The following is a 17,503-nucleotide window of genomic DNA, read 5'->3' on the forward strand; positions in this document are numbered from 1 at the left end:
ACCAAAGTTGAAAGATTTAAATGTATTCAAAATAAAATGTCTATCAACAGTCAAAAGCTTTTTCAAAGTCAATCAGCATTAATAATCCAGGTATTTGATATGATTCAGTATATTCCATCAAGTCATATATATATCTTGTAACTTCCCCAATATATCTTCCCGGGACAAAACCTTTCTGATCTTCACTAATAATTATACTGAAAACTTCTTTAATTCTATTTGCGATTACTGCTGACGCTAGTTTAAACGAGGTATTCAAGAGAGAGATGGGGCGCCAATGTTTTAGGAAAAGTTTCGACTTATTTTCCTAAGGAATACATGTTATTATCCCTGTTTTTGTGTTTAAAATATTATTGTAATATGAATACATCAATTTCTTGTAACAGTACATGAAACTGTTGCTTATTTAATCACAAGAACCAGGGTGGCTCTTACGCTGATGAATTACCCAAATAATGTTATCTTTGGAAAAAGGAATAGGGCACATTGACATGTACAGTTCTGGCAGTTACGTTCTGTTAGAGAAGAGTACATGGAGAATATCCTACCTTACACATTTATTTCTGGGTTCTCACCAGTTAAATAATGTTTAATTAGTCTGGCAGGACCTTCAAGGTCTGTTGCAGTATGCTCAGGTGTGTGACAGTGACGCTCATGCATGTCTTTAACGGAACATGAACCTTTGTGAACTGTGGTCAACAGGTCTTCGTCGATCAGTCAATGTGTTGTACAAAAATTCAAAATAAATGCAGGTCATCACCAGCCTTGGATCAAACATTCTTGATTATTTGATGGGTTTTTGAACATTCAGTCAGTATGGGTCCATATCATGTTCCATATGCCTCATCCTTCTGGGTGGAGTGAAAAGAAATGTCCCTGTATACAGGATTACAGGATTACCCTTGTCAGATGTATTTCATCCTGTCAGCCACACCCCAAGACTTCATGTCACCTTATGTGGTTTATTTTACGCATGCACGTACTACTGTAAACCTGTTTTTCCCTTGTATGCAATCACAAGATCACACTCGGTTGGTGTGTATAAAAATCCTCTTGCCATCATGAAACAAGAATTGCCAAAAGAAAGTTGTATTTGCAATAAAAAAATCTCATTTGTCATAACTTGAATACTCTTTGGTAAAGTGCTTGACATTTTCAGTGTCAATTATATAAAACAAATCATATGGATTTTTCTTTGACAAACAAACGTCAAACCATCAGACAAGTTAGATCGCATTATAACTTTAAAAGCCCTCATTTCTGAGGTGTCGGCGCATGGGTTGCGCAAGACCGATCAATCGCCCCTCATAAAATAGAGTTGACTCGTGGATTTCAACTTCTTTCTTCAATCATTTCAGTAGATGCTGGTTCCTTTATCAAGCAAATGATCAACAAATGGGCAGGACATTTTTATATAGCTAAGAGTTACATTTTCCCAGATAAACGAACACAACAAATAAACAAAGGTGACATTGTGACAAAAGTTTTTTTTATAGGGCTGACGCCTGTAACAACATGGTGGTTGACTGCAGTGTGTAGTCCACCATGTCATTCCTAGTTATTGATCACTTGCCTGATAAATGTACTGGCATCAGTCCATAAACGACGCATTAAAATTACATCACATATTAGAATGATTTTATTCCAGTTTGGACTTGGTTTTGTTTGGCTAAGCCAAGACATTGGTAACGAAGATTTTGACGACTGCCTCACTCAAAATTGGCACTTTTCCCTGACATCATCAACGAAATGCAATTACTACTCACAGTTCAAGTCATTACTAAATGTGGAATCATATATTACTTGTGATATGTCTTCTTACCAACGTAGACTTATAGCCATGTTCCGGTGTAATAATTTCAGACTTGCTGTTGAACTGGGGCGTCACAACAACATCTCACATAATGAACATGTCTGCACTTTCTGTTTTTCGAAGGGACATAACCATGTTGAAGATGAATTCCATGTTCTTATGAATTGTGACCAGTATTCTAGAGCAAGAAGAAACTCTTTTCCCAAGCGTCTCGTTACCCCTCAATCTATTGAGAATTTTATAAGAATTATGTCAGCTAAAAACGAACAAATTATAAAAAGCTTAGGTAAATTTCTCTTCCAAGTCATGAACATTCGAACGGAAACACAGTGTTGAACGGTAAATCAGTATTAAATCTACTCAGCATGCAAATATATATACAGGATATTTCCATTGTATTATGGGCCGGTGGCCTGAAGTACCGAATAAATTTGTCTGTCTGTCTGTCTGCATTGAAAGAACAAAGAAGTTAAAATACATGTCAACAAATTCTTCAGTGATACAGCTTCTAAAATGTCAGTACAAGGGATCTCTTACATACAACAGTATGGTTTGGGGCCGTACCAAATGAGTTGATATGTCCCAAATAGTCATGGTTACTGGGAACATATTCTGCCGTGGAATCACCTCGTTTGTTTCTTGTTTCATGCTGCACTCCAATATTCCAGCTATATGACGGCGGTCTGTAAATAATCGAGTCCGGACCAGACTGTCCAGTGATTGACATCATGAGCATCAATCCACTCAATTAGGATAATTTATGATGACATGTATCAACAAAGTCAGCAAGCCTGACCACCCGTCCCGTCAGGTGCCTCTTACGACAAGCATAGTCGCCTTTAACAGCAAGCATGGATTGCCACCTATTCTACCCCGGAATCTTCACGGATTAATTGGAAGTCAACACTGATACCACTGGTAGAGTCAACCAAAAAGTACAGCTGACGAAATGCAATAAAGGATGTTTTATTAAAACTGTGTAAAGTGATAAAATGTACAGAATATGTGTGCACATTGACTCATGGAATGAAAATGGTTCCAAAGATACATGTGTAAATAATTATACAGCGATTACACAACACACTGTGTTAATAGCTATGGCACTGAACGTAATACAAGTGCACATGGGTGTAGCGCTTACCATAATACAGTGTTCACACTGACACAGTACTGAAGAACAATCGATACAGCGCCAAACAGTAAACATTGTACACATAGGCACGACATTGAAAAGCAGACAATGCACACTTAAACACAGAACTGAAGAGCAGAACATATGCACATAGGCACAGCACTCACGAAAAAACAATTTACACATGGACACAGCCCCCAATGAGTAGACATAGGCACAGTATTGAACAGCAGACAATATGTACATAGACATAGCGCTGAGAAGCAGACATTGTGCACGTAGGCATAGCGCTGAGAAGCAGATATTGTACACGTAGGTATAGCATAGAACAGTAGATATTGTACACGTAGGTATAGAGCTGAGAAGCAGACATTGTACACGTAAGCATAGCTGAAAAGCAGACATTGTACATGTAGGTATAGCGCTAAGAAGCAGATATTGTACACATAGGCACAGCGCAGGACAGCAGACATTGTACAGTTAGGCATAGCGCTGAGAAGCAGCCATTGTACACGTAGGCATAGAGCTGAAGACCAGACATTGTACTCACCATCGTCAATACTTTACGGGACTTTTTACACTACGTTCCCCCAATACTCATGAATACATAAGTGTAATATTAAGTGTTCTAGCTAGTTTTAACCAAGGAATCAAGCAACAGCCTGCTTCTAGCGAGGGACACCACGAGTCCTGTGACCAGTGCTCACTCAAAACGGCAACGGCAACGTGTCACCACAGCACTGCATCCCGGCCAAATGTAATCATGGGTGGTGGAGGGACGTAGTGTGTACAGACATACCTGGGAAGTAGTGACGATGTGTACTCGAGGGCACATTACATTGTGCAAGAAGTGTACAGCTGAACACGTACGTCGTCATCGTGTACTTATAGGCACAGCACTGAACATTACATGGTGCACGAGGGGTATAAACTGAACATTTACATCAACACTGAACAGGACAGCACTGGAAAGCTAAGCACATAGACATAAGCACAACCGTAACATGTATAGGCTGCATACAGGTCATGTCTCTCCAATGCTTCTACCAAACAGGGCCTTGTGAGAGGACTGTTACACAGCCTTGGTGCTATTCTGCTCGAACTGGACAAAGCAGACTTCTATGGCTCACCCTGCTGTCATTGTCACCTAACCAAGCAATGTTACCATTCAAGCACTAACTCACCCACGATACTTTCTGAAGACCAGTGCCTTTGTTTGGAACATTGGGTCAGGTCATATAGTCTTGTATGATCAACTTATCAAGGCCACCGCTAAAAGTGAATTATATCAATCTGTCATATTATCAATTTGTTCACTATAACATCATTTTCCAAATTGACTGAATTTAGACACGGACTGTAAGACCTGGCCACAATTCTGAACATTGTAAAGTGTACATGTAGGTGTTCAGTAACACGGTGGTATGTACATTGTAAAGGAAGCTGATGTAAAGAACTGACCATGTCTTTAGAGAGAGTGAGTGAGTTGGACTAAACCCTGCTTTGGACAATATTCCCGTTATATCACAGTGTGTAAGTTGCATGTAGGAGGAAAGCTCAAAATGATGCAGGTCTCGGACGTTTACCACTTGGTGAAACCCAAAAGCATGGGTATGGTGCTGACAAACATAGAAACATAACTTGGAGTCAAACCCATGATCATAGAACTGCCCAAGGGATGCATCTCTGCACAGTAAATTGCTGGGGACGTCTTCAACGACTGGCCCACCTGTTCCCTCTATTTCTTTGAAAAAGTTTCCCCAAAACACACAGACATAGAACAAGCCTAGAATTACACAATTTTCATTTCATAAAGTGATAAATTATCAGGTAAAGGCAGTCATTCTAATGTATCATGTATTTAAAACGAAACATTGCGCCCTTGTTCTGAAACAAATGTGCACATGAATCCCACACATCTCCTCCACCTCACCCCTCCTGAAGACAACAGCCAGACCTTTTTGAAACACAGCCATCAACTCCTGTACTGAAATATGGACACGACCTTCTTGGCCCAGTTGTGTCAAACCCTCATTAAATAATGGGTTTATTAAACACTAATGTGCATTAAATTGGAAAAGTTTCATTTGATAAAGGAGGCAATAAAATGGGTAGTACAAAGCCATCATATAACTGTCATTAACTAGTGATAATTTAAGCGTAAAATTTATGTGTCATTAAGTTACAGTATTCCCATACAATTTACCATAATTCCATTTTAGCAAACAACACTTTCTCCTTCCTGTTGTCGGTCGGACAGTTGGCATGAGTGATGTCAGTTCTCTGGACTGTGGGTAAGTCATAAACACACAAGTATCACTTCGGACATTCATTTTGTGATGTACATCACATGTTTCAGGGGCAATACACATAAGAAAACAGGTTTTGTATCGAACACACCCCTTCATCTATGTATGAGCTCCTATTGATATGCACGGTTGGTTTGATGACGGTACCCACAAACCTTCAGTAAGTTAATGGCCCGTTATGTACGTATTGGGTCACTAAAAGTTTGATATGACAAAATTTAATGCCCCATTAGTTAATTGGGGTTTTAGACTTTTTAATCAAGTTTTCATACAACTGGTCCTCATCTATAGCCTCACTTAACACCTCTGCTCACAGATCGCCTATTAATTTACCATGCAGTCTATGTTAGTTCCTCATATTACAGTGAGATGGCCTCCCTTTTCACTGCAGTGAATAAATTTGATAATTGAAATTGATGACAAACTTTACGTCCATGTAAAGAATTATTGTTTGATAGAATAGCAAGTTCCTCCCACCTCCCACCCCTTCAGTCATTTCAGTTAATACTGCTGTCTTTAAGAGTAGACCAACCATTGGCTTTACGTCTGAGTAGACCAACTGTTTCAGATAGGACTATTCCATATACCTCAATAAAGAATACAAACTAGACATGTACAGAGACATAAAAAAAAGCTGTGTGCATAGACTTTGTGCTGATTCGGACATATAGTGACAGCTAGGCCACAATATAGCATCTCAACCTCAGTTTGTACAATTCTTGACTTCATGACTGTCACACACCACAAATCATTCACACATTCAAAAATAATTTGCATATCACAAACGGTGCTAAATTGTGACTCTATGAGCATGTTGTATTAACAACATATTCAGTAGTACTAAGTTGCTGTGTCAATCATTTGAGCATGGTACAACATATTCAATAGTACTAAGTTGCTGTGTCAATCATTGTGAGCATGTCTGTACAACATATTCAATAGTACTAAGTTGCTGTGTCAATCATTGTGAGCATGGTACAACATATTCAATAGTACTAAGTTGCTTGGTCAATCATTGTGAGCATGGTACAACATATTCAATAGTACTAAGTTGCTGTGTCAATCATTGTGAGCATGTCTGTACAAACATATTCAATAGTACTAAGTTGCTGTGTCAATCATTGTAAGCATGGCACAACATATTCAATAGTACTAAGTTGCTGTGTCAATCATTGTGAGCATGGCACAACATATTCAATAGTACTAAGTTGCTGTGTCAATCATTGTAAGCATGGTACATCATATTCAATAGTACTAAGTTGCTGTGTCAATCATTGTAAGCATGGTACAACATATTCAATGGTACTAAATCAATCAATAAATCATTGTGACCAATGGTCATGAGCTCAGACCAAAAGAGATGAAATAACCATTGGAATGTACCACAAATAATATAAAATAATTCCAATTTAAGCTATTCAGGTTTTTGATACATTGAAACTTTTAGGTTTTGGTAAATCTGGCCTTCTGACAAGGATAATTTATCAAATTTAGACGAAACACATCAATTTAATTAATCCATTGACAAAAGAGTGACTAGATGTTGGATCAAATGTTGCTAATTCAGTCATTTTTCCATATGGTTTTGGTGAGGACGTTTGAGGTGGTCCCACACTTCTGTCCTAGGTGACATGCTGGATATATACAATATCTATATACACTAAATCTACATACTCACTCTTCTCTGCACATTAAGGCTTCATAACAACATTATCAGCATTTATAGCATAATTGCATGAATATTCCATTGCATGGTGAATATATACATCTATATAGCACATCTGGTAAATATACTTGTATATCACATCTTTACGACTAGGATAAACACAATAGAAGAAAACACATAGTATGCTTTAAGAATGCTTCCAATAGCATTTCAGTTTCATAATGGGGAGGAAAGTGTTATGTGAGGCACGGAGTAGACTTTAATGTGAAACCCGTGAGAGCATGCAGGTCATGTATCACAATCAGGTTCATCTGGGAACTAGGATCCTGGCAACAAAGGGACACAACTCTGCACTGGGAGATGCTGCCCCTTTGACCACATGGCACCGATACCTACAACAATGCTTGACAGGAAACAATAAAACAAAGCATCATGAGTCTTACACAATCTGTTTCTTATATAACATTTTTCATTTTGATCAAGCAGAAACAATAAAACAAATGTTTCTCTTGCAATACATTATAACCCTTTAAAAAAATTTGCTACCCAAAATTAATCAAGTTTCAAAACAGAACAATATACTTCCATATGGAGGTGTTTTTACTGAAGAAGTGATGCTTTACTGATGGTGTTTTTTACCATGATGCCACTTTTAACAATATACCAGCAACATCACAGCTAGGGACAGTGAAAATGAACATCGCTATTTGTGTCTATTGGACAATTGAACCCAGTGATCAGTATGAAGAGCCATATAATAAACACAAGACTAACCAACTGACCTTTTACCCTTATTACCATGGTTACAAGAGAGACTGGAAGCCAGTAGTAATTGGCAGTTTACAATAACAGCTTGTAACATTCTACTGTACATTCATAAATTAACAAAATTGCAACACAGATTTTAAATAATATTGCATACGGTCAGAAGCTATATGAAAAAAAAGCATCCAAAATATGAAGAAATACTTCTTTGGTGTATTTAATGTAACAAAATATACTGAAATGTAAAGCACTTGTTATATAAAATGTGTCATAATGCTGAGATAAAAAAGATGTTCTCATATCTTATAATTCTCTTGCAGAAAGAACAGCCACAGATGAATACTCCTTAAAAGAAGTTAAAGAACACCCGATTCTTTCATATTTCTATTATGACAGATTAGCAATAGTAATGTGACAACATGGCGTGTTCCTTAACTTATTTTGAGTGGTACATAATGTCATGAAACTGGACACATGTTTATGTCAGTCTTTCTGAACAATTTACATCTTCCCGAGGCAAGAGAGTTAACTGACTCTAAAAGTCCAGTTTCAACCCTTGCCGAACTAGGCTGGAATTACTGGGCTCAATCGTGGCGCCACCAGTGGCTAATACCAGTTATGTCCCCTCTAAGCCTCTCCTATGGACCAATCAGATTCCACCTCTCGTATCACTTGCATTTTCTTCACACAAAATGGTGGCGCCCATTCAGAATGATCTGATCGATAATCAAGATCTAAATTGTGATAAAACGGGTCTTACATCGCAAAATGCATCAAATTACGTGAGCACCTTGATTAAAAACATGAAAAGATTTGGAAAATATCTGCTGACAACAAGTTGGCGGTGCACATGCTTTGCAAATCCTGCAATCGACCGAAATCCGCATGACAGTTTACAAACCAGATTTCGATTTCGGTGCGCGATTTTGTTTTGACTATGCATAGACTCATTAGTCCAGCCAAAATGTAACTCCATAATACCAGCCTAGTTCGGCAAGGGTGGAAACTGGACATTTATAGTCAGTTTACTCTCTTGCCTCGGGAAGATGAACAATTTATTGCACAACAGATTTTTATAAACGTTGCCATACTACATCCCAACTGATATATTATACAACAGAATTTCACAAAAACAAATCTGGAATAAAGTAATGAAATTTGATGCATCTTTAGTTGATTATTCAACAGTAACCATTTATGTGTGGGCTCAGCTGTCAAAATTCAATTTTGTTTGAGAAATACAACATGAAGGGTCTTGATATGGATGTCTGTAGATGACCAAGGTTGATATCCAACAGGTTCTGTGTGATGAGAATGTAAAGTCTTAAACCGTCAACACAGGAAACAATCTTTTCATACATCTGTTTAAATGATTCCACAATTCGATTGACTATCAGATACCTATTTCCATGCCTAAGAAGACCATCACCAATTGATCAAGCACTGAGACATGAGTCTCATGCCAGCAAGCAAACACATCTGTTGCCATCAATCATCCTTCTCGATCCTTGTATAATACCAGTAAGTCCGGGGGCACGGGTGGCCCAGTCGTCTAAGGCACCACGATTCGCTGTGGAGAGTTGCGTTCCTTCGGCACGCCAGAAAACTATGATTGTGGGTTCGAATCCCGGTTCACCGCGATTATGTTTCTAGGTTTGTCAGCACCATACCCGTGCTCGTGGGTTTCACCGAAGTGGTAAACGTCTGAGACCTGCATCACTTCGGGCTTTCCTCCCACATTAAGCTGACACGCCGCGATATAACTGGAATACTGTTAAAAGCGGCGTAAAACCCAACTCACTTACTCACTCACCAGTAAGTCCATACATGTGAATCATAATATAGTACAAGGATAAAACCACTGTCCTAGGTCTGACCATCTGTGGTACCTGTGTCCAATATTCCATTGTATTAGGTCTGAAGGTCTGTGATTGGGAACATGTGCACAATAATCCATTGTCCCAGGTCTGAAGGTCAGTGATTGGGAACATGTGCACAATAATCCATTGTCCCAGGTCTGAAGGTCAGTGATTGGGAACATGTGCACAATAATCCATTGTCCCAGGTCTGAAGGTCAGTGATTGGGAACATATGCACAATAATCCATTGTCCCAGGTCTGAAGGTCAGTGATTGGGAACATGTGCACAATAATCCATTGTCCCGGGTCTGAAGGTCAGTGATTGGGAACATGTGCACAATAATCCATTGTCCCAGGTCTGAAGGTCAGTGATTGGGAACATGTGCACAATAATCCATTGTCCCAGGTCTGAAGGTCAGTGATTGGGAACATGTGCACAATAATCCATTGTCCCAGGTCTGAAGGTCAGTGATTGGGAACATGTGCACAATAATCCATTGTCCCAGGTCTGAAGGTCAGTGATTGGGAACATGTGCACAATAATCCATTGTCCCGTGTCTGAAGGTCAGTGATTGGGAACATGTGCACAAAAATCCATTGTCCCGGGTCTGAAGGTCAGTGATTGGGAACATATGCACAAAAATCCATTGTCCTCGGTGTGAAGATCTGTGATTGGCAACATGTGCACAAAAAACCATTGTCCCGGGTCTGAAGGTCTGTGATTGGTAACGTGCACAAAAATCCATTGTCCTCGGTGTGAAGATCTGTGATTGGCAACATGTGCACAAAAATCCATTGTCCAGGGTCTGAAGGTCTGTGATTGGTAACGTGCACAAAAATCCATTGTCCTCGGTGTGAAGATCTGTGATTGGCAACATGTGCACAAAAATCCATTGTCCAGGGTCTGAAGGTCTGTGATTGGTAACGTGCACAAAAATCCATTGTCCTCGGTGTGAAGATCTGTGATTGGTAACATGTGCACAAAAATCTGGTCCACATGGCCAATGATTTTGAGAACTGTGGGCTGATGTCTGGTTACGCATTTCAAGACTTTTGATATGAACAATACAAGCTTGCTCAACAAAGCATTACAGCAAAACAAAGTCAGCAAACAGGTAGGAATGACCAACCAAATCTCTTACACTTCGTAACTTCAAAGTTTCCCAAAGGCAAAGCTAGCATACATTATGGCAAATTGCACCCCAAAAGTAACTATTCCTGAACACCATAGATGTCTGAGACATGCATGTCTATCTTGGTTACAATACATACATCAGCTATTTCCTATGTCCCTATCACCTACCACACTGGATGTTCTGTTGGAGTGGACATCCATCAGTAACCCTGAATTTGATCAGTGTCTTAAAAACAGAATCTCCCTGCTGATTAATGAATTATTCATTAACCAAATTGTATAATGTATGTCCATATTCAACAACCAGTATGACCAATATTATGAGCAAACAATACAGTGTATTGTCTTATAGTTAACCAGCTGAAATTAGTGCTTATTATACAAAGATAATGAACATGGTCATCAGGCTCTTCTTGTTTCAACGTCAATAAAAACATGATAAGAAAATAACAAAAACTGCCCTGTAAGTTATTTCATAATAATCTCCTGAATATATACCGGGTACTAACAACAATTTTGATTCTCAATTCCAACAAGTCCTAATCTACTTCTTTGCATCTTACACTTGGCAAATGAGCCCCGAAAATCTCTAAAACAAAACTGGCATGGCCTTACTACTGGATAAATGACGTGATGAACACAAGGCTATGTGACCTCAAGATGATCCTGATAAAGCAAACACGAGCAACACTCAATAAATAAATCATCAGCTGAGCTCGTACCCAAAAGAAATAGAGAATATCACCCGAGTATCTTCAAAGGTAAAAAATGATAAAGATTCAAACATCCGAGTCTAGTTGAGGATATTTTTACTTTGATCAATGTGTCGTGGGATATTTGAGCTTGGAAGACACGAGGGTGAGATTCTATTAATCATCCAAAGTCATTCTTCCAACTTTTACTGTGTATAGACTAGGGCTGGCTTAGAAGATTGATAATCGGACTTATCATTGATGGAAAGAAAAATTAACAATCCTCGATATGAAATCGATGTCATTGAAAATAACTGACACAAACTATTGTGATGAAATAAAGTTTAGATTTAACGAAACAGACTTGTGATTGTCAATTATTTCAATCGTTGAAGTCAGAAAGCAACTGTTTTTGTTATATCTCAAATGTCCACAAAGTAATCCATGCATAAATGTGTCACTGCTCACCAGTGGCGTAAAATATGTTGATTTCTTTCGGGACTTTCTTGCTTATTTGTTTAAAGTTATTTCTCTGATATTTATCGATAATTGGTCAATATTTCGTTTATCGGTCTGTAGGATCCATATCGACAGCCAGCCCCATTGTAAACAGTAATAACCTGTGTCTTGAGTGTAAATAGTGCAGCTACAGCATCAGTGGCACAACGATTAGAGATTAGAAGATATGGCTTGATCTCACCCAAGCGATATCTCCTATGTAGCTCATGGATGAAAACGGCTATCCCCCACAAGCTCATATTATACCATATTCCTGTCCTTTATGCAGAAGTCAGGCACCCTCCTCAATTATATGATTATATACGAGAACTGAGTATTCTTCAACATGAAAACATATATCAGTAGCACTGTTAATATATCACATTTGTTCGTAAGCCCATGTATATGTAGGTCTGACCACCAGCAGTTGGTGCAGAGGTGGTAGATGACCACTGTGACGGAGACGTCGAGTGTCACAGCGCGGTCCTCTCATTGTAAACTACGATGGCTTCGTTGTGTATGAGTGAGTCAGTGTCGTCGGATGCTATCGCTAGGTTACCACTGCTCCTCATGATGGCAATGGCAGCAGCACTCTCGCTGCGCATCCTATTCTTACGCTGACTCTTCTCCGTCTGAAAGAATGAAGTCAGTAGAACTCTAATGACGGCCTCTGTGACAGACTATAATTGTGGCACAAATTGATAAACCCATTGTCCTGTGAAGATTCCAGGATAGAATTGGTCTTCAGTAACCCATGCTTGTCGTAAGAGGCAACTAACGGGATCGGGTGGCCAGGCTTGCCGAATTGGTTGATGCATGTAATCGTATTCCAGTTGCATAGATTGAATCAGGACCAGACAATCCATTGATTGATATCACAAGCATCAATCCATGCAATTGAGATATGGATATGCAATCAACCAAAGCACGGAGTCTGACTGTCCAACCCATAGCCTCTTGTGACAAGCAGAGGTTGCGCAGGACCAATATTCTTACCTGGAATCCACACATTTGTAACAGGATCATTTATATGTTTGTTAGTTGCTTAATGCCGCACTCAGCAAAATTCCGGCTATATGACAGCAGTCTGTAAATAATCAAGTCTGGACCAGTGATTGACATCATGATCATTGATATGTGCAATTTGGATACAATGATATGCATCAACCAAGTCAGCGAGCCTGACCAGCTGATCCCATTAGTCACCTGTTACGACAAGCATAGTTTCTTGTTACAGCAAGCATGGGTTGCTGAAGACCTAACCTCTCCCCGGATCTTCACGGGGGGATACTTAATAAATCAGGTCCAGCTTAGGTGGTGAGCCGAGGTGAAATGGGGTTTAACGTCGCGTCCAAGATTATTGCACTTATATAGCGACGTGCATGCATGTGTATGTGTGTGTATGTGTCTGCTTGACCTAGTCCGGACTGATGCCGATTTATAGTGCTAGCTCACTGAGATACCATTCCGCAGTTTAACATGAATACTCCACTCAGACACAGTATACTGACTCCGAGCCGACCAGTCCTTGTTTTAGCCCCTTAATGCCGAGCGCCAGACAGGGTAACAACAAGTACCATCTTTTAACGTCTTTTGGTGTGACGCGGGCGGGGATCGAACCACGGACCTTCTGCTCTCCGGGCGGATGCTCTACCATTAGACAACGGGGCGGTCTCCAGCTTAGGACATGAAAGTGTCATGTGACAAGAACAACTCTCCTCACCTCTGAATACACCTGGTCTGCTGTCATTGATGGAACACCATGTCGGGGGAGCGTCGCCGACATACGCTCATCAAAATAGGACGGGTTCTCAAAGCCTGAACCTGAACAAAATTTGTAAATTAAAATTAGGAAATGAAAATAATCCTGTCATGAAACTGAATATGATTTCAGAGATTGTCCCCAATTACGAGAATAAACTTCATCTACTCAGCATCAATATACAGGGATTGAATGTTATTTTATGCCAGACATCATAACAGTTCAATCACAACAATATCCCAGTAAACAATAAAGTTTGAGACAGACAAACCAGAGGTTGAAAGCATGAACATGATGCATGCCATGACAGACAGATACGTGTTCATTCAGTATCTTGGCCTTGTGGTCCTGAGTACAATGAAATTAATGAAATATAGTTGAAGGACATTTGCTAAATTAACAACTCTTAGAAATCTTGCAGAAAATGTGCTTGATAAACATGATAAAGATGGTTACTGACATATTTGTATGTATATCATTTGAGTTCAGTAAATTGTACATAACTTGGTGATTTACACATGTATTTTTTAAATGTGGAAATATTTCTTTCTTTGGGAAGTAATGGTATCGCAGATAAACAGAACCTCATCTTCAATGCACCCAGATTTACAATATGTACAAATAATGTTTGAAAATTTAATGTCTTTGTTCTTCTTAATATCTTGTATTTTAAAACAATGTAAAGAGATTCTTAACTCACATATCACTCGTAGAGTTGATTTATCATTTAAGTTAAATATTTCTCAGGTTCAAACAAAGATTAATGGAAGCATAATGTGAAAGAAAGTAAGAGGATCTAATACTTTCCGACCAGTCCTGAATGAAAATATCAACAAGTCCTTGTTTGAAGGTAGAAACAAATGATAACTTATCCCCAACATCTTGGGCAATCCAAACATAGCAAACACTACAAGAAAAATTTACATCAGATGCCCATGTATGTTTGCCATTATTATCTAAAGATACTAGCAACCAATAACTCTGGTAATGGTAACGATACAGTGGCATACATATAAGTATAATCAAATATTTACTAACTTTTATCTGAGTTTGGATGAATACAGGAAAGTGCCCAGTCTTTCCTTGTATAGCTTTATGTGAAGCAACCGTTCAAACAGTTAGAAAACTTTTAAAATATGACTCATGAACCTTTTCATTTTCTTCAAAATACCTGGTGCCCAAACTCTCTGCACCATATATACAAGAACTGGTGATATCTTTTTATCAAACTGTACACTGGCTGTTGAAAATGTAACATACTTCTTTTCTTTAAATTCTTCATAGATGGGAGTAGAGCTTTCTTGGCCTGAGCAGTAAGTGTTTTGCAGACCACTGACCAATTTAACCGCGGGGAAAACATTAAACCTAAATTTTTATAACAGGAAACAACTCTTATATTTACATTACGAAACGACCCCTTTTCCCTGGGCGCAACTATCCCACCATGTCTAAATACATCTATATTTGACTTGTCTAGGTTTAGCTCTGCAATGCAATGAGGATCAATGACACAGACAACGCATCTTCATCATTGGATCCTGATGTCAGGTGGTTCTTACGGCAAACATGTGCTATAGGAAAACTGTTTTACCACACAATACCACAAAGAGAAAAACTACACGATCACAATATGATGACTGTTACCACAACTCATCTTCACACAAATTGCCAATCTTAAGAATCAAACCTGGCTTTATCATCATGACAAGTGAACACACGAACCACTGTGCCATCTCTCTGAGGGCTGTATCTTTAAGACTGTGTTCTTGAGCATTAAGTTGAATGTTTCAGCAGTTGAAACTATGACCAAATCAATGTTTACATAATCAAATTTGAACCAGACAATCCAGTGACTGATACAATGATCTATGATGTAGGTTACGATGACACACTATCAACTAAGTCACCAACCTGATGACCCAATAATTTTGGCACCTCTCACAACCAGAATTGGTTACTGGGCACCAATTCTGACCCAGAATCACCAGAGATGACGTTATATAGTCACCGACAAAAGAAACGCGAATACCATACATGTTGTTTAATGTATGAAGACTTACTCATATTCAAGAAATATTAGATTGGTTCGATGCACAAATGAACATACTCTTATGTTGTGTGAACCTGTGTGAACCGACACTCATGAACTCATTACATGTGACATCATAGATCCATGACTCAAGACACACCATTTGTCTTGTGCAGGATTAGCGTGTAAAGTTTGGAAATCACGTGCAGAATATCGTGATAAGAATAAGGACACAGGGGCAACAAGTTTTGTCATTAAGTAGTATACATTGGAAACATCTCTTCTTAACATAGGCATTTCTCCATATGTTTCTATGATTCGCTTTTCTTTTGGTTGTGAGTATATAAACCCGAGTCGGTAGATGCTGTACCTGAGGAGATTGCAAACACGGAGTCGCCAGAGATGCTGTTGCGTAAGCTACGGAAGAAGCTGCCTGACCTCTTGACGCCTCCAGGGGATGAAGCCGGTGGGACCTGGGAACCAAAAGGTCAATGGTGATGAAACTCGTGGATATTCCCCTTGGATGAAACACACAATTATTGGTAAGATCTCAGTCCTCCTCAATGATCCAGTGTGTAATGTCATCATTCTATTATGATAAACACCCGGGACCCATTCGCCACCAAAGGTTTTTTTCGACATCACCATCTCTTACCACTAACTTAGCACAGAATATATTCGTGACTGTGAAGCTATTTTAGGATCATGTTAAACGAAGCTATGGTAGATGATGGGTCCACGGTATTTATTATAGTTTGTTTGTTTGTTTAATACCGCGCTCAGCAATATTCCAGCAATATCACTGCGGCCTGTAACTAATCAAGTCTGGACCAGACAGTGATTGACATCCTGAGCATTGATCTACGTAATTGGGATACGAAGAAATGCATCAACCAAGTCAGTGAGCCTGACCAACCGATCATGTTAGTCACCTCTTATGACAATCATAGTTGCCTTTTACGACAAGCATGTTGCCTGTCCATCTTCAAAGTTACCTGCCCGCATTCAGACATCATAAATATTGAAAAGTTGCGAAAAATAAGAGACAAATCAAGTCTTGATTCATTAGAAATTATGCAAACAATTACTTGAGAATCTATAAGGAGTTATAATAAAACAGAATACGTAAGTAGTCTTAATATTTTCCGCCAGACAGTCGGGCGAGTCGAGGAAAATGTCATGATGCCTGACAGAAAACTTACCAGCCACGGGCCGGCGAGCAGGCAGTTTTTTCGGACACTGACGATATGACTGACACAATGCTGATGCGACATTACTTTGAACTCACTCATGCTCAATAACTTTGTGACAATCCTACTTACCACGTTTATATCTACAGAATCAATGGAGTTGGGTGACTGTGGGATGGGGTCGTGGGAGTTGAAGCTGCCATAGCGTTGCTGTATTTCCTGTGTATTGCTGTCGTCATCGTTGTGTGTCGCCATGTCATCATCTCCAGTGTGGGCGGGGTCCAATATTTGTCTACAAAACAGAGAGAAACAGATGATGAACGTTCAAACTGTCTGAGTGAAAGAATCATGTTTGTCTCTTTATGCCACAGTCGACAAAGTAGTTCTATACTGTGCATAAAAAGTTTGGGATCATGAATATCTTTGGAGGCACTTTTATGAAATTGTGTCTTCACTACCATAAAATATCACTGAAATGATTAATGATCCCAATGTGTTTTGTTCAGTATACACCACACAAATAACAACTTGTGAATAATGAAGTCGAGACCTGACAAACCTTCTCAAAATTAAACTTGTCAGAGGGGTACACAATATATGTGATCTAGACTACCAGGTTGTCATATTTTCATTTTCATATTACCATGGTTCCA

At 39.1% G+C, this 17,503-nt stretch overlaps 1 protein-coding gene across 3 annotated transcripts in view; it reads right to left on the bottom strand.

The window, feature by feature from the left end:
* Positions 1-9,361: 9,361 nt before the first annotated feature.
* Positions 9,362-17,503, bottom strand: part of LOC124143566 (protein sidekick-1-like) — a 59,235-nt gene continuing 51,093 nt past the window's right edge. For 2 of the 3 annotated variants that reach the window (XM_048389149.1, XM_046512584.2), the window contains 4 exons: positions 16,983-17,142; positions 16,031-16,133; positions 13,593-13,693; positions 9,362-12,501 (listed from right to left, as the gene is read on the bottom strand). In XM_048389149.1, coding sequence (XP_048245106.1) covers positions 12,343-12,501; positions 13,593-13,693; positions 16,031-16,133; positions 16,983-17,142 — 523 coding nt within the window. In that variant the 3' untranslated portion in view covers positions 9,362-12,342. Of the gene's footprint in view, positions 12,502-13,592; positions 13,694-16,030; positions 16,134-16,982; positions 17,143-17,503 lie in introns of those variants that run through there. The other variant, XR_006862303.2, reaches the window with a different exon arrangement.

Source organism: Haliotis rufescens, unplaced genomic scaffold (genome assembly GCF_023055435.1).
Source record: "Haliotis rufescens isolate VD_foot unplaced genomic scaffold, xgHalRufe1.0.p SCAF_8, whole genome shotgun sequence".
In the NCBI taxonomy this organism is placed as follows: Eukaryota; Metazoa; Mollusca; class Gastropoda; order Lepetellida; family Haliotidae; genus Haliotis; species Haliotis rufescens.